Source organism: Dromaius novaehollandiae, chromosome 1 (genome assembly GCF_036370855.1).
Source record: "Dromaius novaehollandiae isolate bDroNov1 chromosome 1, bDroNov1.hap1, whole genome shotgun sequence".
NCBI classification, from domain to species: domain Eukaryota; kingdom Metazoa; phylum Chordata; class Aves; order Casuariiformes; family Dromaiidae; genus Dromaius; species Dromaius novaehollandiae.
In genome coordinates, this window is record NC_088098.1 from 10,113,485 (window position 1) to 10,135,293 (window position 21,809).

A 21,809-nucleotide genomic window follows, 5' to 3' on the forward strand; every position below is an offset into this window, starting at 1 on the left:
TACCCTTGGTGAAGGAGGATCAGGTTAGGGAACACTTAAACAAACTGGACATATACAGTCAATTGGACCTTACGGGATGCACCCATGAGTGCTGAGCAAGCTGGCTGATGTCATCGTGAGGCTACTCTCGACTATCTTTGGAAGGTCATGATGACTGGGAGAGGTTCCCGAGGCCCGGAAGAAAGCAAATGTGACCCCTATCTTAAAGAAGGCCAAGAAGGATGATCTGTGAAACTATAGGCTGGTGAGCTTTACTTCAATCTCTGAGAAGGCGATGGAGCAACAAATCCTGGATACCATTTCCAGACAAATGAAGGACAGAAAGGTTATTGGAAGCAGTCAGCATGATTTACGAAGAGAAAATTGTGCTTAACCAACCTGACAGGCATCTGTGATGGCATTTATGATGGTTGTAGCAGTAAAGACTGAAGTGAAGAAGGTATTCAGTACCCTGTCCTTTTCAGTGGCCTTTGTCACCAGGTCCTCTGCCTCATCTAACAGAGGCCCACATTTTCCCTAGCGTTCCTTCGGCTGTTGCTACATCTGTAGAAGCCTTTCTTTTTGCCCTTCATGTCTCTCGCCAGATTCAAATCCAGATGGGCTTTGGCTTTCCTAACTTCATGCCTGCATGCTCAAAAAGTGTCTCCATATGCCTCATGGGTCGCCTGTCCCTGCTTCCACCTCTTGCATGCTTCTTTTTCATGTTTGAGTTTTTGACACTGTCTCCCATAACATCCTTGTAGACAAGCTGATGAAGTATGGGCTAGACAGGTGTACAGTGAGGTGGGCTGAAAACCAGCTGAACTGCCAGGCTCAGAAGGTTTTGATCAGCTGCACTAAGTCCAGTCAGAGGCCAGTCACTAGTAGTATCCCTCACAGGGGTTGACACTGGGGCCAACACTGTTTAATATCCTCATCAATGACTTGCATGATGGGACAGAGTGCACCATCAGCAAGTTTGCACATGACACAGAGCTGGGAGGAGTGGCTGATACAGCAGCTGGTTGTGCTGCTATTAAGAGGGACCTTGACAGGCTGGAGAAATGGGCAGGGAGGAACCTTACGAAGTTCAGCACAGGGAAATGCTAAGCCCTGCACCTGGGGACCAATAACTCCAGACACTAGTACACACTAGGGCATGACTGACTGGAGAGCAGCTTTGCAGAGAGGGACGTAGGGGTTCTGGTGGACAAAAAGTTGAACATAAGGCAGCAATGGGCCCTCATGACAAAGCAGGCCAACAGTATCCCAGGCTGCATTAGGCAGAGTGTTCCCAGCAGATCGAGAGAGGTGATCCTTCCCCTCTGCTCAGCACTGCCGAGGCCGCATGCCTAGTACTGTGTCCAGTTCTAGGTTCCCTAGTACAAGATATTGTCATACTGGAGCAAATTCAGGGAAAGGCTACAAAGATGATTAAGAGACTGGAGAATTTCTCATATGAGTAGAAGCTGAGAGAGTGGGGACTGTTCAGCCTGGAGAAGAGAAGGTTGAGGGGGGATCTTATCAATGGGCAGAAATATCTGATGGGAGTGTATAAAGAAGACAGGGCCAGACTCTTCTCAGAGGTGCCAAGTGATAGGATAAGAGGCAATGGACACAAAGTGAAACAAAATTCTGTCTGAACAGAAGAAAACACTTCTTCACCATGAGAATGGTTGAACAATGGAACAGGTTGCTCAGAGAGGTGGTGGAGTCTCCATTCCTGGAGGTATTCAAAACCTGGCTGAGCACGATCCTGGGCAACCTGCTCTAGCTGACCCAGCTTGAGCAGGGGAGTTGGATCCAGAGGTCTAGATTCTGTGATTCTGCAATCATATTTTCCACCTCTTATTTCTAAGCTGTAGGTTGTGTAATTATTTATAACAAGACATTATGACTACACTTACAGTTATTTTAACACACAGAATAATCCAGTATTTTATATTAATGTTGTTAATTTCAAACATCTGAAAGGTCTCCTCAAATGAGTCTTTTGTCTCATAATAGGATGCAACAGAAAAATATCAAAGGATTAACGTATTTTATTGTTTGTACATACTCAGGATTTCGGTATAATATTAGCCACTTGGCAAGTAGCTCTTCTTGCCAACCTGCTATGTGATGTTTGGAATTTGCTCTCTATGCTGTTTATTTGAGGATTTTTTTTTTACTTCTTGTGGATATTATTTAAATGTTTAAACATTCAGGGAAGAAAATGGATACATGCTCCTCTTAGAACAGAAAGCTTTGTATTCCCTGTCAAAACCCTCAATGAGTCCACACTGTCTGGACACTTACCACGTAGCTCAAGTGTTTCTTATTATGGGGAGACAGCAATACTGTACCTCCCTATCATGTTTCATGGGCTTTGTCTGCATTGCAAAGGGAGGAACAGGTATAAACATGCTGAACCAATTTCATGACTCTTGCATTTCTATCCACATAGCTGGCTATCAGTCTCCAGCGCATCCATTTCATCCTTTAGAGAAGCCGAGCTGGGGATATCTGCTGGGGATAAGCTGCGTGGCTTGCCTGTACCTGGTACCTCCAAACTATCTGGATGAAAGTTTGGAGCTGCAATACACTAAGTGAACTTAAGCCTCCTCCTCAAGTTCAGTCCATAGCTCAGAACAAAGTTCATAACTGAGCATGTGCTTGTGCTAAAACAGTGCAGAAGGGAGCTCAGCTTGAACTTGCATCACTCTCCACACAGAGGTAGAAAACAAGGATCACCTGCTCCAGAGTCTTAGCATCAGTGCTGCCATTCCTGCCATCAAACTACCGCCAGGCAACTGGCACACGCTCTTCCAAAGAGCTGTGTGCATGTGAGGATGAAGCTTCACAGATATGCGACATTTGGAGCAAACACACATGTGCATTTTGTAGAGGTCTGGACTACAAAACTGATTTGTCTGCTTGTTTACTTCTTTATTGGCTTTGGACTGCAGAACGCTTAGACTGCATCTGGTTCATATTTCTAAGCTTTTTTGCCGCACCACAATAACTTTTTTAGCTGAATACTGAGATTGTTTTCAAAGGTTTTAAGGAGCAGAGCAAAAATTATGCACTCACAATAACATTTCAGATGGGCAAATAAACTATTTCTAACCTCAGAACATAGAAAGTTTACAATATTGAAGCAATAAGGAACCAATACAAAATATTTTAAAATCTAAATTATAGAGATATTTAGAGAAAAAATACTTTCCTTTCCTGAGGAAGGAGAAGCCAAAAGGGAAGGAACATAAGATCTTCTCCTCAGAAAGCTTCCTGTATCTATTCAGTTAAATGAATAGTCTTAAAAATTTTAAATGCTTAAAATGATGTAATATATCATATTAAAATTTGATTATTTGACATTTAATGAGGTTTTTCAATGCAAAATATCAACTGGAATTGATAGGGATATGCTAACAATAAAATGAATAAAAATGCAGGACAATAACTTGGCTTCTAAATGGCTAAATACGGTCTTTTAGAGTGTTCTCAATTTCCGATAACTTCTGTGACTTCTCATTACTTTTCAAGATCACATCTTCGCTCCTTCAAGGTAGGTCATTCAAAAATAAAGAAACCCAAAAGTTTAAGAAAATTAAAAAAATATAGAGCTAGCATTTGTCAACTGTGAGGCAATAGATGTCTTTTAAAAACACAAGAAAACTGCTCTAAAAATCCCCAGTCCAGGTGTTACAGTTTAATGCTCTTAGGATTTCTGTGATAATTTCATCCGATTTCCTCAACAATACACAGGATAATTTTTCCTTTTTTCACCACTTTTGGCAGAGGATCTGAGGTATGGACTTTTAATACTGCAAGACCAGACCATTATATAGAACACAAAGCTCAGTATTGGAATCAGTGAGAAAATTCACAGTGACTTTCATTATTATTTTTAATATTATTTTTAATATTATTTTATTTATTAGAACAAGAATAAGTCCTAAATCATTCAGAGCCAAAACCACCTACTTAACTCCAAATGCTGTTGGCAAATAAACTAAGGTAAGGATAACAATTTAATGGCTTGCTAGATAAACAAATAGGTAAAAATCAACTGGTATTGTTCCAAATAACCTTTCCAAGTTTTTTTTTTTAATTTAATTCGAGAAAATGGTAAAAGAATAATGTAAATTAGACCTGTTCTGCTTACCAAAAGGCCTTACTTTTTCAAGCAATGAAATTTGGTCCAGAAAAACAACATGAAAATCTCCCCAGATATATTGTATTTTTTCCAGAAGTTTTATTTACCTCATTTGCATTGCAACTATAGTAAAGCAAAAAATAAAATCAATGTAATACAGAAGGAGTAGAATCACAGAAAAAATTAGGCTGGAAGGAACCTCTGGATGCCATTTAATGCAACTTCCAGCTCAAAGCAGGGCTAGCTTAAAGGTTAGACCAGGCTACCTCAGTGCCCTATCCTGTCAAGTTCTGTAAATGTAGTGATTTGCTAAGGATGCAGTGATTGAATGGAGATTGCACCAGTTATAAAATAATCTCTGTAATCTGCTAGTGCACCAACAATTCTCTCTACTTTTTACCTTAGAGAACATACTGATGGGTCCTGAAATACAGAGTCTAAACAATGATTACATCACTTCATCTCACTTTTGGATTTTTTCCAAAACCATGCAGCTAAAGACTCTGAAGCTCTTAGAATATCTGCATGCCACAGCATTGAGAATATTAGAAAGATAACCCAAAGACATTGAAAAAGAAAGCACAATGGCAAGTTAAACTATAGTGCATGACTGCAATCTATTGTCTTTAGACTGTAGGAAGAGTAAGGAAGGCAAAAAGAGATGCCAAAAAAGAGGATAATAATTAACCCAGTGTATTTAAGGTTCTAATTCTTTATAATAATCAAATTTAACTGATTAAATTATTTCAGACTGTTTTCCAAAGTTTATAAAAGAAACAAGAAAGAAATCTGCTGAGGCTGGCTTGAGTCTTTGGTCATAAGAATTAAGCCCTCTAGGTATTTGTTAGATGGAGAAATCCTCTTGCCTAACCTTTTAGCCACCTCCAAAGCAGCAGTCTAGTCTTGGCCAGCCCTTCAGGTTTCATGTACAATCAGTGGGTTCCCAGGGTGCCCACCACAGACACCTATTCCTGCAGGTGGGATGAGCCTCCTTTTCAATGAGCCTCTTACTCACCTTTGACAATAGAGGGAGCCAAAGATGATTAACTAGCTCAGACACCAGAGGTTTACATGACTGAAGTTTTGTTTTTAAAGTGAAGTATTACATCACAATCTATATATGTCCAGTAAATATGTTCATTGCACTTTTGGGAAACATATAAAAGACAGGAATAGCAACACAGCAGATTTTTAGGGAAGAATATACATTGTTTAAGTAATCAGTCATTTCTCCATAGAGAAAGGTTATGATGGTAAAAGGTAAAGGAAAATGTGGTGTGATTTTTAAAGTAACACTGTCAGTAGAATTGACAAATGAAAGGCGGAATCCCTCCCATCTCTAAGTACATACCCCGTGACAGGGAATAGATTTTGTAGGATATGTATTGGAAGTTCACAGGGAAAGCCTTCTTACTAGCCTTTCTACATAGAAAAAGATTTGACACTGAGTTTTCTCAACATTTAATTTAGGCAATAAACAATCAGATCTGAACCCATGAGGCTATTGGTTGCACAAATGATTAAAGAAATTACATCATTTAGCTATGAAAACAAATTTTCAATTTTCAAATTTAAAATTTCCCCTTTTTTTTGAAGAGGATCTGTGGGAACTCTGAAAAACAAAATATGACATCTCTAGAAATCCTCAGAAGCAGATTCCAAAAATACCCCAGCTCCTTAAATAACGCAGGAAACTGGTCAACCGAACATTTCAGATACTCTTACAAATAAGTTGTACAAATAAAATAAATGCTGTCAGCTGAGAAAAAATAGCGAGTACTTATATACACATAATTTAAGTTACCAAATAAGGCCAAAAAGAGGTCACTCATATGACTTAACTTGAGATGTCTACAATGTAGACGTGTGTGCTAATTGTATAAATTACTTTTAAAGTCGATTTTTAACTTCCTGGTGTTTGCCATAGACACCATTTCCAATTCATTCAAACATTTTAAACTACTCTTCTATTCTCCCAGCTACCCTTCTGTTCTCTCTCAATGCTTATGATGAGCAAAATTAGCCCGAAACAATATGTGTATACAGTCATATTGTCAAGTCAAACATTGAAAAAATGAGCCTGAGAAATGATGGTGCTCACTTGTATTTTGATATAGAGTCTTTTATACCAATACAGCATCACTGAAAGACTCAGAGTCTATTATAAAGTAAAACGCTTCACATTAAAAAGCTATATGCAGTTGATGGTACACAAGCAAGACAAAACTGAGAGTGAGGGTAAAGTAAGGGCATACATGAAAAATATTAACTATATAGTCCTAACTATAGTTATAACAGATATAGCCCTGCATTGCATTAAATGGAATTTCTACAATTTTACTTTTTAAATTATGGATGGATCAGCCAGGCATCTTATAATGAAAAGCAAACTGCTGAAAGCCTTATAAAACTAACAAACAACTAACTAGGAAAATAATATCATGAATTCTTTCCCAAGGCATAGTTAATAACAGTAGTTTTATACCCCAGTTCATGGGAAAAGGCAGTCCCTATATGGAGAATATTAAAGTCAGCCTCCATCAAGATGACATAAAGGTCAGAAAATGCTGCGTCTGGTAGCCAATTCTGTTTGGCATGGCTCAGGTAAGAAGGGGGATAACAGCCTGGGAAGACAGACTCTGCAGGAAAGGAGATGACTTTCCTGTTGTCACCTGATTGGCCATGAACCTCAGGAGCACACTGAGTCTTCAGGACAGTCTTACGCTGGCTGGTTTCACTGGAGCAGGCTTTTGCAGGAATCAAAAAGGAATTTTCCTGAAAAGGCCATACAGACACAGCAGGGAAGGGCTTTTGCCTGAAGAATGCCGTTATTCTTAGACTGTCTTCTGGTTTATTTTCTCCATGTATTTGACCAACTACAAGGTCTTCTGTGGCTGTAAATAAAGGAGAACACTCAGCAGCAATGTCTAGATTTGGGGCAGGCAGATGTTCAGATCTTTTGAGGAAAACAGAATGAAAATCCAGGAAATTGGTATCATGGATCTCTCTCTTTCCTTAAAAATAAGTTCCTTCTCTTAAAAGAAGGATGTGATATTCTTTGGCTGCACGTATTTTGGTGGTACCAAAATGGTACCATCCATTACATTGATCATTAATCTTTAACATTGCTGTAGCTAATGTTACAGAATGTACAGTTAATGTAACTAACCATTGTGGCCCAAAGTCTAATTTTCAAGATCATTTTATTTATAAAACAAAGAAAAAGTGAATTCATGCAGCTACTCGTTCTATGTAATCTGTATCTGAATAATCACATTAAAAATTAAACTCATATGGAATAGGACTGCCTCCCTTTCAGTCCTCTGATGTGTCCTCATAAAAGAAAGTTGAACAGGCAATCCCAGAATCCAGCGCACAACATAGAGACTGCTTTCATAAAGAAATACTATTGAATAAAAGAAAGAAAATAATTGAGTTAATCAAAAGGAATCCTAAATCAGAAATAGTATGGGGTTCTGGTATATATCCCACATTGTGAGAAAATCTTACTCCTGTGCTGAACCCTAACATACCCCACCTCTGCCACCAAACTGGCTTATATGAACAATCCCAGAACTGTTTCAGGTTTGTTCATATCGTTCATTTGAACTGCTTAAACAAACAAATGTTTTGCAGCAGCTCTGCTGCAGGAGATGGCAACTCACAGCAGAAAGCCGGAAACCAAACATACGGCAAGCTGTAGCATTTTAAATTGTCATAGTCACTAGTTAAATGAACATCTGCTTGCAGTCTTACCTTTCTTGTTTTCTATTTGACCTACATTTTACAATCTGCCAGAAAAAAACCCTTGCTCTAAAAAATCATGGGAAGTGGTTCATGCTGCTATTGATAAACTTTGAATAAACAGTCCAAACACAAGTTTGTTAAACCAAAATATATTGCAGTGTTAAGTTTGTTTAACCTTCCAACCAGTCAGTATTCTGGGAACAGAATTAAAATATGCAGAATTTAAGAATTTCATGAGCTCTCAGTTATTTTCTTTAAGATTGGGAAGATATGTCTTTAAGATTAAGATCAGTTCACTGAAGGAAAAAAATAAATTATTTAATAAAGATTAAAAGAGATGAAAAGCTACAGGAAAGAGACCTTTAACCAAATATAAGACCTTGGTAGAAAATTCTCAGTTGTGGTCATCAGCTGTTAATCAGTTAGATCTTTTCACAACTAAAAAAAAAGTTTTAAAGATTGTTTCTCCTTTGGATTAGCTATTCTACATAATGCTCTGGAAAAGCGATGTGGAAAATGGGATCTGGAAAAGCTCCATTTGGGAAAAACTTCATGCCTGTAAATAAACTCTGCAGTTCTCGATTTTGATCTGATCCAATATTTCTGCCATTAGCGAAGCTGCACCAGTATCCTACAGTATCAGGTTGTTCAGTGACCCTGCCAAGGGCAAGGATTTCTTGTGAAAAACTCAGTTTTGAAAGTTTGCTTCACTTATCCCTAGGAAGCTAAAGAGGGATGAAACACACAGAAAGGCAGGGGCGTAATACTACTTCTAGCTCCCAAGGGAAGAACAGATACTTGACAGATTGTTCTGAATGGGAAGAAAAACTAATCCTCAATTACAACACTTCTCCAAGTAGGAGAAGCATACAGATATCTGGTGGAGAAACGGGTCTTTCAGGATCCAAGCAGACTGTTGGTAGCACATCAGGAGAGCATCAGACTAAAAAGATCAGAAGGATTGCAAAGCATCTCAAGAAGATTACAGAAATCTCATCCAGAGGAGGAAGTTAGTATCCCAAATCAAAGATACACTGGGGACCTAGGAATGACTGTCTTAGGACAAAGATGTTTAAAAGGCTTAGATACTTTACATCACTCTCTGAACTTCCTTTTCTTTGACATTCACCATTACTAGAAATTTCCACCCTTCTTGAAGTCTCTCAGTTCTAATTATTTTTAGGCTTTGAGGGCAACACAATAATCTCAAAGGATATTTGATACGCACTTAAAGCCTTTCAAGCCAATTCATAAGACATGGGCTTCCCAAGATCATTATTAGTAATTTTACAGATGCAGAATAGTTTGTCCAATACGAAGTCAAAGAGGAAAAAGGCAGCAGAGCTGGTAGCAAACCAAATGAGCAACAGTGGAGGGGAGCACAGCTTCTGAAACAACGAAGGTTTTCAGCCGTGTAGGAACTCTATCATATTTCTAAGGCCCCTCAGAAGACACTAGCATAGTTTTCTGCAATTACACAGTAGCAACCATACAGGAAAACAAAGCTCTGTGAATAACTGGTTTTAGATTGATGGTTTTTGATGAATTGATTGATGAAGTTTAAGATCATATCAGGCAAATGAAAACGCTAAAGTTTTACTCACTGAAATTAAAAACATGCATTTCATCTACTGTGGCAAACATTTCAGTTTCATTTCTATTTGATGCATTTTTAACAAAACCAAAGCCATGCCAATGTCTGATGCCTAAGTCGCAAGATACGTCCAGTGATGGTCTTTTACCTTGTAGTTGGGAAGCTATCATGATCTGAAAGGGACAGAGGGAGGGCTGTACAGCTTTGCCACATGAAGTACTATGACAGGTTCTGGGATGTCCACTGAATAGGTGAGACGGGTAGATTCAAATCCAACTTTGCAAGAAATTGCCCGGACTCTGGTGCTGTGCAGGAATCTGAAGGGATTGCTGCAGTAGGTTAGACGAAGTGTCCTTTTACCAAGCCCACTTGCTGTATTATCAATGTATGCCTGTGGTCTCTATAAAAACTAGTAACATTCCAGAGATCATGAACTTACAGAGTACGTGGGTGACTAGTGTCTGTTTATTGTTTAATTTGTAGCATGAGTAATTCCAAAAAGGGTTTAGGGAAATAAACCATTCAGATTGGACTAATTAAAGAAGAACTAGTGTTAATACCCTTTACTCATGCAAGGTATTCAGCTCTTGACAGAGCCATGAATGCACAAAAGACATGCATTCAGCTCTGCTTTGGAGCACAGGGGAAGAAAAAGTCATATATCATTGACAGTGTATAGGCGCCACGTGAGAATGGTAAAGGTGGCTGTAGAATACAAGTGAGTAAGTGCGTGGAAGTTGTCATCTAGAACTGAAGTATTTCATCTCGTGGATTAGTCATGAAAAGTAAATGATTAACTCTTGAAGCTGATATAAGGTGCAATAAAAAGAAGTAAAAGAAAAAAAGAACTGAAAATCAGGAATTCAGAAAAGAATGCCCCAAATGGGTAGACCCATAGGAGCTACTTCCCCTGCTCCCAGGCTAGCTTTAGATTTACAATTCTGGGGCAGCATTCAGAATACCAGGCTTTGCCTTGGGTTTTCTGCACAACTGACCCAACATTTAGGATCTCAAAAATCTTGGAGTGGGCTTTAATAACTTGTTTCCTCTTTTATTTTTTTTTTAATCTAATTGACTAAAGGGTGCAATTAGAACTGCATTTAGATTTGTTTTGCTTGTAACTTATTGTTATCAGAATTTTAATTACAAGTCTTAAGTCTGACCTTCAGTCCTGCTTAATAAATCTTCTGTTTGTGCCAGTCCTTGTAGGGGAGTTCTCCCTTAAAGGCAAAAACCAGTGCCTCTTCTGCAAGAAGCAGATGCCCGAGAGGTAGCTTATAGCTACCCTGAAACATCTCTAAGTTTCTTCTTCTGACTCTTAAAAATTCTTTGTGCCAGTGAGAATGCAGAGGTCTGAAGCCTGCTGGCCAGGGCACACCAAGTTACCACCTCTCCTCTGGCCCAGCAAATGTTTAAGAGGCAAAAGGACAGACTGGGAGACTGAAGAGTTTCAAAAGGAAAGGGTGACAGTTCTGACCTATCTCAGGACAGCCAGTAATTTGCTTTGGACAGGACATTCTCCTAAGGAAAGCCTTTCTTCAGATGCCTGCTCAGAATCAGACAGCAGTGAATTTGAACCGTGATGTCCCATATGAATCATGAATATTCCAGATAACTTTTCTAAACACTGTTAGGTAAAATAGGAAGAAGAAAGGAGCTGCTCATCCTCCTTGGCTTGTGACCCTATCCTGAAAAATGTTTGGAACAAAAATTGTTATGTGTATTTTGATATATTTCAGATTTAAATCATTTTTATGAAGAATTAAAAAAAGTTTTAGGCAGGGGGAGACTTAGTGTCAGTGAAGATATTCTTGTGACAAGCATCACATTGGGAAAGGGACTGATTTTCACCTTTTCCACTTGCTGTGGTAAACCTGTGGTCTGTTTTTTAAAAATAATTTTAAAACACTCAGATGTTAAGAAACAGATGTTAGTAGACTATTAAAACACAGAGCTAAGTGATCTTTCCCCTCTCAAAGAAAATCCCTGTAAAAAAAATGGTATCAGACTGCATAAATGATCAGCACACATGCATTTCATCATTGTGCTTACACACACAAGCTCTGAGTCAGGAATAAAGCCTGAAATCTGCTCCTTTTGCCAAGCACTACCTACTTTGCTCTGCTATTAATATCGCCTGTGATGCAAGCACTCCCACCCATTTCTGAGAACAGTGCAGGCACTCTGATAACTCACAGCTTTCGAGCTGCCCATATAAAGTTGTTCCACTTTTGCACACTTCCTCATACTGCTAGTTTCTCTGCGAAGATGAAGCTGTTCGTTTACTTAGTCTTGCTTAAGACAGCCCTGCTTGCTTTAACAAATGTCTTCGCAGTTGTTTTAGAAAAGGCAGAGGATGCTGAAGAAGGAAAAGTTACTGATACCTGTCCTATAAAGCTCAAAACTAATGGGAAATGTGATGAAGGAGAGGACTGTCCGTATCAGATTAACCTGCCTCCAATGACCATCCAGTTACCCAAACAATTCAGACTGATTGAGAAGACTCTCAAAGAAGTTCAGACCCTTAAAGAAGCAGTAAACAAGCTGAGGAAATGTTGCCAAGATTGCAAGCTGCAGGCAGATGACAACCAAGAAAGAGACAGTAGTAACGAATTCCTGCTACCTAATGCAGAAACTGCAGCAGAAAACAGTAAAATCCAAGATAACAGAGTAAAGGAGCTGCAAAGCAAAGTTAACAGAATGTCGGCCAGCTTAAAAAATGCAAGGAGTCAGATCCAGACACTGCAGGGTCGCCTCGAGAAAATGAGCCTCATAAATATGAACAATGTAGAAAATTATGTTGACAGCAAAGTTGCCAATTTGACATTTGTCGTGAACAGTCTTGGTAACAAATGTTCTTCTGAATGCCCAGCAAGGCAACCAAGACCTGGTACGTAACCTGTTCATTCTTTATGCCTGTATAAGCTTTCTGTGCACTTTACAATTATTAGATAAAAGAATTCAAATATATTTTAATTGAACAGATGTGCTATCCACTTCACAATTTAAGTATTTGCTCTTTTAATGTTTATATATACTGCCGTAAAACATTTCACCTGCCACTAGAGGGTTGTTGAGAGCTGCAGGTGTTCAGTTCCTCCTAGAATTTGACCTTATTATGGGCTTAAAGCATGAATTTTTAAAGAACATCTTCTGTAATTTAATAAGTAAATATGAACAATTAATGTATTATTTTAAACCCTATACCTTCATTAAGGATATTAAATCAGTGAACCACATATGTTTTATGCTTGGATGAAGGGGGAAAATATCCTCTTTAGCTGTGCCTTAGACAATGCAACTATTCTGAAATGGTCTGCAAATCATTACTAAACATGAAGTGAATCTAGTAAAATGTTTATTTTTTAACAGAGGGATAATAAAATAATTTTCTACCATCACAGCAAATACCTGAAAAGCTTGGCTAAAAAAGCCTACTAACAGTACTTCTCAAACAGGTAATGCATGTACCATACCCCTAGCAAGAATCTAATAAATAAGCAATATCTAATATATAAGAAATAGTAATATATCTAAGAAATACAAAATGGAAAATAGGTTTTACAAGTGTTACCTCTGACAAACACATTTTTATTTTACTTTTTAATTTCCTAATTAAAATCAAGAAATAGAACTAATACTTTCCCCCTTATTTTCACCTTTATTAAAGGAAGATTAAAAAAACATTGTGAAGTAAACATTTTATGGAAAACAAGAATTATTGAAAATAAGAATATAGAGAATAAGAAATATTCACAAGATTGTCAATCTGTTCTGCCACTTAGCTATCATACATATGAAAATAGGGCTCTGTAGTGATAAAGCAATGAAAGATCAGACTGCATTGAAGTTTTTGAGCCTCTATTGCCCAATGTCCAGGTTTAAAATAAAACTGTTCTTCTGTCTACTCAAAATGAAAATTGAAGGATCTGCAGACTGTACAGTGCATGTACAGCAGAAATTCTGAGAAGTATGAAAAGAGCAAATGAATAATACAAGAAACACTTTTACTATGTCAGCAATCAGCTTAAATCAGTATAAATCAAATAGTTCAATTCAGATCTAAAACTGTCACAAATAGAATGATTATTATCCTGTATACTGATAATGAACAATGAATCGAATTCAGGTACAGTACTTAATAACAGACTAAATTCATTTTAGTTATTTCTCACACCTCTTACTGAAATATTGGGTACTGTTCATACCATATGATCCTGTATATATTCCTTACATTTTACAGTACCTGAGGCCTAAAAGTGTTCATTGCAGCAATATATACATTATGAAAACTAGCAAGCATAATAGCTACAGCTTTTTGCTATGTAGGAGCTATTCCTGCTTCCACTGAAAGTAACAGCAAAACTATTGTTTACTTAAATAGGAATGGAATTGGATTATAAAAACACTTTACTCAAAATGGGTATTCTCTGTCAACATCTGCTCCGAAACTTTGACCACCAAAGATCTTACACAAAGTTCAGTGAAATTAATGAGAAACTTTCAGTTTGGGACTTAAATTCAGCTTTTAAGCCTTTGGTTCCTACACTGACATATAATACCTGACCACAGACATTCACATTTGAAAACGTTTACCCTGTTCTCTGGATAGCAAAAGAAAATGCTATCAACTGTCCCCTTCTGGAGTCTTCTTCCTCCACTCCAGCTAACATTTACATGAAGGTAAAACAAAGAAAAGCTATTATTAACTAATTTTTTTTTTCCTGAGTTAATCTGACCATAATTCCTTCCAGAGGAGAGCAAGGGATTTCTAATTCAAGACTATCCTTCAGTGATTTGCATCCTTATTTCATGCTACTAACTTGTATGCCACAGTCTCTTACCTACAAAGTGTGTACAGTATAAGGGCACTTCTAAGAACTCAAAGCTAAAGATATATTCAGGTTTGCCCATAAAGAATAAAAGAACACTTTTCTCTGTGTGCTAAATAGTTTGTTAGATAGATAGATTTCTATGAGAAAATAAATTCTCATAGGATGACTCAAATTTACATGTAATTTCTTATATATTAAATAACTTCTACAATAATCTTAAGATGTTCTTCTAAAAACAATATGCAGTTGAGATCTGCAAAAGGACATGGCCATAAACTCAAATCTGCAGTAGAAATGAACATTGTCAAAACGGTTTTGACTCTCAACTCAGAACTTCTGAGAGCTCGCTATCTCTCATTTAGGAACCCGGAATTATAACACCATGCGTTTGGAAAACTCTTGCACACAATGTCATTACTAAGTTAGTGAATGGAATATGGATTTATATTCTGCAGGAAACACCTGGGAATATTTTTCTTCCACGAAAATACATAGGGAGAAAAAGCTGTGTTAACGGTAGATGCTGGACCTTTTCCTTACTTTAAAGCCAGCAGTGCCAGAGACACAGGAAAGCACTGTCACATTTCTACCTTCACCTTTCTCGGAATCACAGTATTAAGTCAACAGATGAGATAATCCTACTACTTTGTTTCCTGCTTCCTAAAGTGCTGTAAAAAATTAATCATTAATATGTTAAAAATTCCTAAGGATGTGATGTTCTGTATCCAATGACGTTCATTGAACAATAGCCAACCTAAAGTCATTCCCGCAGGTACACAGCTTTTCCTCTGACATACCTCCACATGAAGGTTTCTGTTATGGACATAGTGTGATGGTATACATTTAAATACAAAAAGGAGCAAGCCTATGAACATGAAGCATTAGAAATATCAGGCTAAAGATACTGGGCTGAATCCATAGGAGGTAGGGAAGGGGTGAAGAGCAAGGCGGAAAAAAGGAGAAAAGGAAAAGCAGCCAATCAAAATGCTCCCATGTCCAGCAGCCTCGATACAAAAGCCATGCAAAGGGTTCGACAGCCATCTGATCTAGACATCCTAAGTAGTATCTATTACAGCGTAAATCAGATGGAAAAAAGCTCTTTCCTCAGAAGAACTAAAATTGCTGTAGCACTATTTCATTTTTAGAAGTGTCTCTAATCCAAAAGGCAGAACATGTGTTTGTATCTCTTTTAAACAGTCTTCTGGGGTTTGACTCATTAGATATATTAAAGGCAGATGCAATACAAGTCCAATATGATGGTAAGGTAATGTAAAGCTTTGATTTAACTTTTGACTTTTCCTACTTAACAATAACTGCAAAAAAAAAAAAAAAGAAAAGAAAAGCACTTCGTAAGAGAAAGAGACTCTACGAAGCACAGACAACAGCGTAATTAAGTCTGCACTGGATTTTAAATGTTCTTTAGGCCACAGCCTGGAATGATGCTAACAAATTTTGTTTCTTTGTAAATTCAAACAGTGTTTATTTTAACACTACCTATTTTTCCACCAGTTGTACAAATTATGCAGCGAGACTGTGCTGATTATTATACAGCGGGCAGAAGAAATAATGGAATCTACAGAGTTACCCCTGACGCCAGAAACCACAGCTTTGACGTCTATTGTGACATGGAAGCACTGGGAGGTGGCTGGACACTGCTGCAGCGGCGTCAGGACGGTAGCACCAACTTCAACAGAACATGGAATGACTACAAAAACGGCTTTGGAAACCTTAGCAGGGAGTTTTGGCTGGGGAACGATAAAATTCACCTCCTGACAAAGAGCCAGGAAATGCAACTGAGAATTGAACTCGAAGACTTCAATGGTATCAGAGAATATGCTAAATACGAACATTTCTACGTGGCCAACGAATATCTAAAGTACCGCCTGAGCGTTCACGGCTATAGCGGGACAGCGGGAGATGCCCTTCACTACAGCAAGCATTACAACCACGATCAAAAATTCTTCACGACTCCGGACAAGGACAACGATAGGTATGCGTCAGGAAACTGTGGCGCATACTACAGCTCTGGCTGGTGGTTTGATGCATGCTTGTCGGCCAACCTCAACGGCAAGTACTACCACAAGAAATACAAAGGTGTTCGCAACGGGATTTTCTGGGGTACCTGGCACGGTGTTTCTGACGATATTCCGAGTGGTTATCGGCAACCCTTTAAATCAGTAAAAATCATGATCAGACCCAAAAGTTTTGTGCCATAGATCTAGGCCTTTCTCTTAACTGGTTTGCGTTGGATTGCACTCAAAATCACACTTACTCAGTATTATACTCAGAATTCAAATATTCAGTTATGTTTGGCATAAAATAGTTCTACACAAAATAACATATTTCACATAAATTTTTAGAGATGGTTTGCCCTGCATAATGTATTAAAAACAGCATTAATGATTCTGAATAGATATTGCTAAAACTTTGCATAGGTTAGGTCTTGATATTGCTATGTAAATATCCTAAACATTGCTGTTGGTGCTTTTACTGTCTGTGGTATACTAGATTTTATAATTCAAAAGTTTTAAATGGTGTCCTATAAATTGTATCTGAATTAACACCTGCATTTTTACTTGAAAATAACTCAAAAGCACATCTGCTAACATACATCTATTAGGCACTTAGAGGAAAACTTAATATCTCTTGATATGGCCCTACTTTTTGTATCATCTGTGCTTCACAACTTCAAGTGTATGCCATGGCGTAAGTATGACTTAGGAAAGTAGTGTGTATCATTATTTTAAAAGGATTAGAGAACATAAGAGCACATAGTTTGCTCAAAGATGCAAAAGAAGCCTTAAGGAAAAATAAGAAAATGAAGATGATTCCTTTTGCCAAACAAGCTGGTGAAAGAATTGAACAAGGACAAGTGAAAATAATGTATAGAGAACGTAAAGAAAGAGGACCCTTTTTGTTCCTATCAGTTCCTCTGTTGAGGTCCAACGTCCTATTCCTCCTCTATGGGAGAAAGGAATGGTTATGTAGTTTATCACAGACTTATACAGGTAGACAGACAGGTAGGAAGAAGCAGCAGCAAGAATGCAAGTCTTTACCTTAATGTTTCTAAATACATGCAGGAGTTTCCAGACCATTTTGCTTTCTTCCGAATCTTTTAGGTAAGACAAATGTTACAAGATAACTTTTGCAGAGACTCAAGCTCTCTCTTAAAAACTGCTCACTATATGTACCATTATAGCTTAAATTATTTGTAAGATTATAAAAATAATGTAAAATTAGAAGATCATCTTTTCCTCATTTCCTGAGCAGGCCTTTTTAAAGTCACAGAATCATGGAAAATCCAGTGGCAATTACATACAGGAAAGAGAGTGGGTGAAGTACCTTTTTGTTCTAAAATATAACAGATGAAAACTAATCAAATGTTCAAACACTTCAGGGTGGACAAACCAAAGATACTATTATTATAGCTCTTACTGTAGGTAGCAAGCATAAATTTGCCTGAATAGATCTTTTGCCTACATTAGAAAGGATATCTCTCTATAATTACAGTGACTAACATTCTTAGACAAGATGCAGCTTATATTAGCAAAAGACATATATACCAATTTTGAGAAGGAGTTAAACTACTAGGGCTATTTCTTTACCAGTAAAAGGTGTATTTCTTTACCAGTAAAAGGTGGTCTTTGCTGGCATAGGCTTGTTGGTTAAAGAAGCTGTTCCTTAATGATGCTAAGCAACCGAGCGATGCCCATGAAACCTGTAAGGACATATCTGATCTAATACTTTACAAATACGAACTTTACTGCTTTTTAAGATGATAACCAAAACAAGTTATGTAAAATGAGCAACAGTGGCAATTACTAAATTGTAAAATATTAATATATATTTTTAAGGGAGTAAATACTTTGAAGGATATTTCAGTGTGAAATGTAATTTGGTTTATTATGTTTCATTTTTAAAGATTAATGGAAGATTTAACTTTGAGGTGTACAATCTTTGCTTGAGAACATGTTTTGAAGTTTTACAATATTTATTTTGGGATTAACAACAATCGTCTAAACCAAAAAAAGCCACTTACGAAGTATTGGTTAGAAGAGCAAATATGTAATTGCATATGACTATATTTAAACATTTGGCACGAAATGCACAATTTGCTCCTATTCATTATATGGTAACTAGCTATGTATGACAGTTACAGTATCTACAAGCTTCTACTTGAAAATGTCTTTTTCCTGCTAAGTTGTTGGAAAAGCAACTGTTACGTTTGGCATATCTTTGTCTCTTGCTTAAAGGAAATTTCGTAAAACAGAAATTTTGACAGAATAGGCAAATGTGACTAATATCACCTACAAAAGCCTTGACCAATCTCTTAAAATGGGAAGAAAAAGGCAGTGAATGTTGTTACACAAAGGTGAATGTTACCTACCTGGAACTGTTGTAGCTGAGTCTCCATTAATATGTACTAGTTTTACAAAGTGTACCTCTATCTACTTGCTGGATTAAGCGATATTTTTAAATTTTCCTTGGTGTAAATAAAGAATAAGACACACTGTTGAGGCCATACTACTGTCATAGGACTTTAAGTTTCTTTATGTGGACTATAAAAGAATCCTCAAAAGTTGTTTCATTGATTTTATGTAAAAATTGAAGCAATAAACACAGCTCTAGTAAGATGACTTCAGATGGCCAATGAAGAAGGCTACGTGACATGACAAGGGCACCATGGAATTTTAAAACAGTGGTAACGAGAGCTATTAAGGCATTCAGTTTATGACACTTCAGCTGCCAGATAATACCAAAGGCTGAAATCTTGGACAGCCATTTGACAACAACTAGGCTGTATCTTTAATATAGAAGAGGAGAAGCAAACTCATTATTTCTGTATATTACATACAACATTTCAGATCACACGCAGAAAACACCTATGTAACAGAAATGATCGTACAAAAATCTTTGTGGTTTTGATCTTGCTAATATTTAAATGCTGAATTTTAGTGAAGATTACTAACAGCAGGCTGGCTAGCAATTCCTATGGGATTTTTCCCCAAAATAAAGGCACAACTCCATCTGTTCACTGTGATCAGCCAAGCAGACTGTAATTTCTTGGTTTCTATGTGTTGTTTAAACAACAACAACAACAACAAAAAGAAACAGAGAAGAAATGAAAAGGAAGGTTTGAAAGCACTGATTTTTTATGCAGATTTTATCTGCACTTTTTCATGGAAGTATAAGTAGGTATCAGCTCAGGGTAAGGCTTTCCTTAATGGTCTTTTTTGAGAAACACTGCAGTCAACTCAGACATCTATTTAAGAGACCGAGTTGAAAACAACAGATAGTTCTGCAACAAGTAGCTTGACACTTTGGTGGAAAATAAGTATTTGCATCTATGTCACATTTTCAAAGGAAATTGAGATGGTTCTCAAAACCAGACCTAAAACACTGTGTTTATAACCTAAACCACAACCTATCTTTTTAAGAAAAAAAAAAAAAGCCAAATTTACCTAGCTTCTATGACATAAGTCACAGAAAAATCAAAACAGCAAGGATGTTATTTAAAAGTTTAAGTTTCCATAGAGAAAAAAAGACACAATCAGAAGCAAATATTGGCCTACCAAAAAAGAGATCTGAAATATATTTTTACAAATGTCTTCTGTCTTCTTTTTTCCGGAGGTGAAAGTAATATGCCTTATAAGGGCCAAAAGAAATTCACATAAGTTTCAAAGAAAAATGGCTAAGCACGACCAGTTCCATAGTCCCTGTTAACCACACACATTCCACTTAAAGTGTTATGTTTCATTCACTGCTTTAACAAAACTTTTATGGAGTTACAAGTACTTCTGCCAGAAGTGAATTTGGCCACGACCTTCAATGTTAACTAGAAACAGAAAACAATGTTTTAAGATGATGTGTCAAATCCAACCATAACACAAGTCACAGGAATAGCATAGGAATCAATATATCAGTAAAACATGAATCTGCCTGGAAAATAATCAATAACTGGAAAAAAAGACAACACTCTATTCCTGATTTATCTTCATATAATCAAGACAAACTGTAAGTCTAATTAACATGCATGCCTACTCACACAGCATGTTAACATTTAGAATTTCACAGTAGAAAATAAGTATGTTTTACACACTTATTTCTGAGCATTTATGCTGAGTCAATGACTTTTATGGAGAAGTAGGATCTACTTTGAGAAACAGAAATTCTCATGTCTGTACTTGGACAGACTATCAATGTCCCTCTGCCTACCTCCGCAGCTCAGTCTCCGAGTGCTAAATCAAAAGATAATGGATTCTGCCTTACACAGTTCTTTAAGGCTCCTTCATGAAGTAGTATTTGGACAGAGATTTTAAGAGTGAATAAACTAGAAATAATTCACATTTTTAACATTTAAGGTAACCAGATCTGTAGAACAGATGATTCTGCATCACGGGACATTTTTATTTGAAGATTAAATTCTCATTTAAACAAACATTAACTGATGAAAAGTTTCTGGCCTGTGTTATGCATAGAGACAAAATGACTGCAATAGTCATATAATCACCGAATGCATGTTCAGTTAACATTGCTCTGGCTTCATCAGCACACAGCTCTGCCAGTAAAAACATCGGATGCCAGTTGTGAGATAGACAGACTCAATTTCAGCACAATTTGTCCTATTTTGGAACATCAGCTCTCGGATGCATATTTCAGGTGAGAAAAGGGGAAGAGGGAGATAGCTTTGGAACATAAGACAATAAATTGTTTGCCTTTTGAAGTCCTGTGAGTCTTGGAAATCTGTAAGGAAAGACCGAAATGCAAGAAGGTACTGCAATTAAAGGCTATTCCTTCTCCAAGCCGCATAACTTTAGGGAGCTGGGTTTCCTCTGCGTCCCTACACCAAACCTGCACTTGACCTTATAACGGCAGAGGAGAAGCAACACATCATAAACAGGAGCTGCTTCCAAATGTGCTTTCTAGAAATCATCAGAAGCACTACCTGCTTTGGGGTTGTCTGCATATATTCAACAGCTTCCTGGCTTTGTCTACTCCCAGTCTCACCTGCTGGAGGTAAAGAGAATCTCTCAGTCAAAAAAGCATGTTGGCTCTGTTCCTACTCCTGCTGTTTAAGGGCAATTTTGCATCTGTAAATTCTCCCCACTGCTTTACAGCTGCCACCAATCAGAACGAGCAACTTTCCTATCACAACCACTAAACAGAGTTTAATCTTCACTATTCAAAATACTGGTTACTTGATGAAAGCGGTGTGGCGGACAGATGAATGAATTTTTTGCCTTAAACATTTCTTGGTGCATGGGGTGCAGGCAGGCCATAACCCCGAACAAGCCATCTGTCCCTGGCGGAAACAGGACTGGGCTGCTGCGACCCCTGAGATGGTCTCCCTGCGACCACCCGGAACACACCGAGCCTGCACTGAACGAGACCACAGTCGGGCAGAGACTTTGGGATCTGTTTTTAGCACAACTTCTATAAAACTTGCTTGGCATGAGTGGCTAAATTTGCTGAAGCCTTAGGCCGCACTCCCTAGTTTGGTGAGAAAGGGCCC

At 37.6% G+C, this 21,809-nt stretch overlaps 2 protein-coding genes across 2 annotated transcripts in view; one reads left to right on the forward strand and one right to left on the reverse strand.

The window, feature by feature from the left end:
* The window catches only part of CCDC146 (coiled-coil domain containing 146), a 96,023-nt gene that overhangs the window by 51,078 nt on the left and 23,136 nt on the right, over positions 1 to 21,809 (reverse strand). The gene's annotated exons all lie outside the window — the stretch shown is intronic.
* Positions 11,604 to 18,820, forward strand: FGL2 (fibrinogen like 2). Its single transcript, XM_026095055.2, has 2 exons — positions 11,604 to 12,351; positions 15,806 to 18,820. The coding sequence occupies exons 1-2, from the start codon at positions 11,604 to 11,606 to the stop codon at positions 16,510 to 16,512; spliced, it is 1,455 nt and encodes a 484-aa protein (XP_025950840.2). The 3' UTR covers positions 16,513 to 18,820.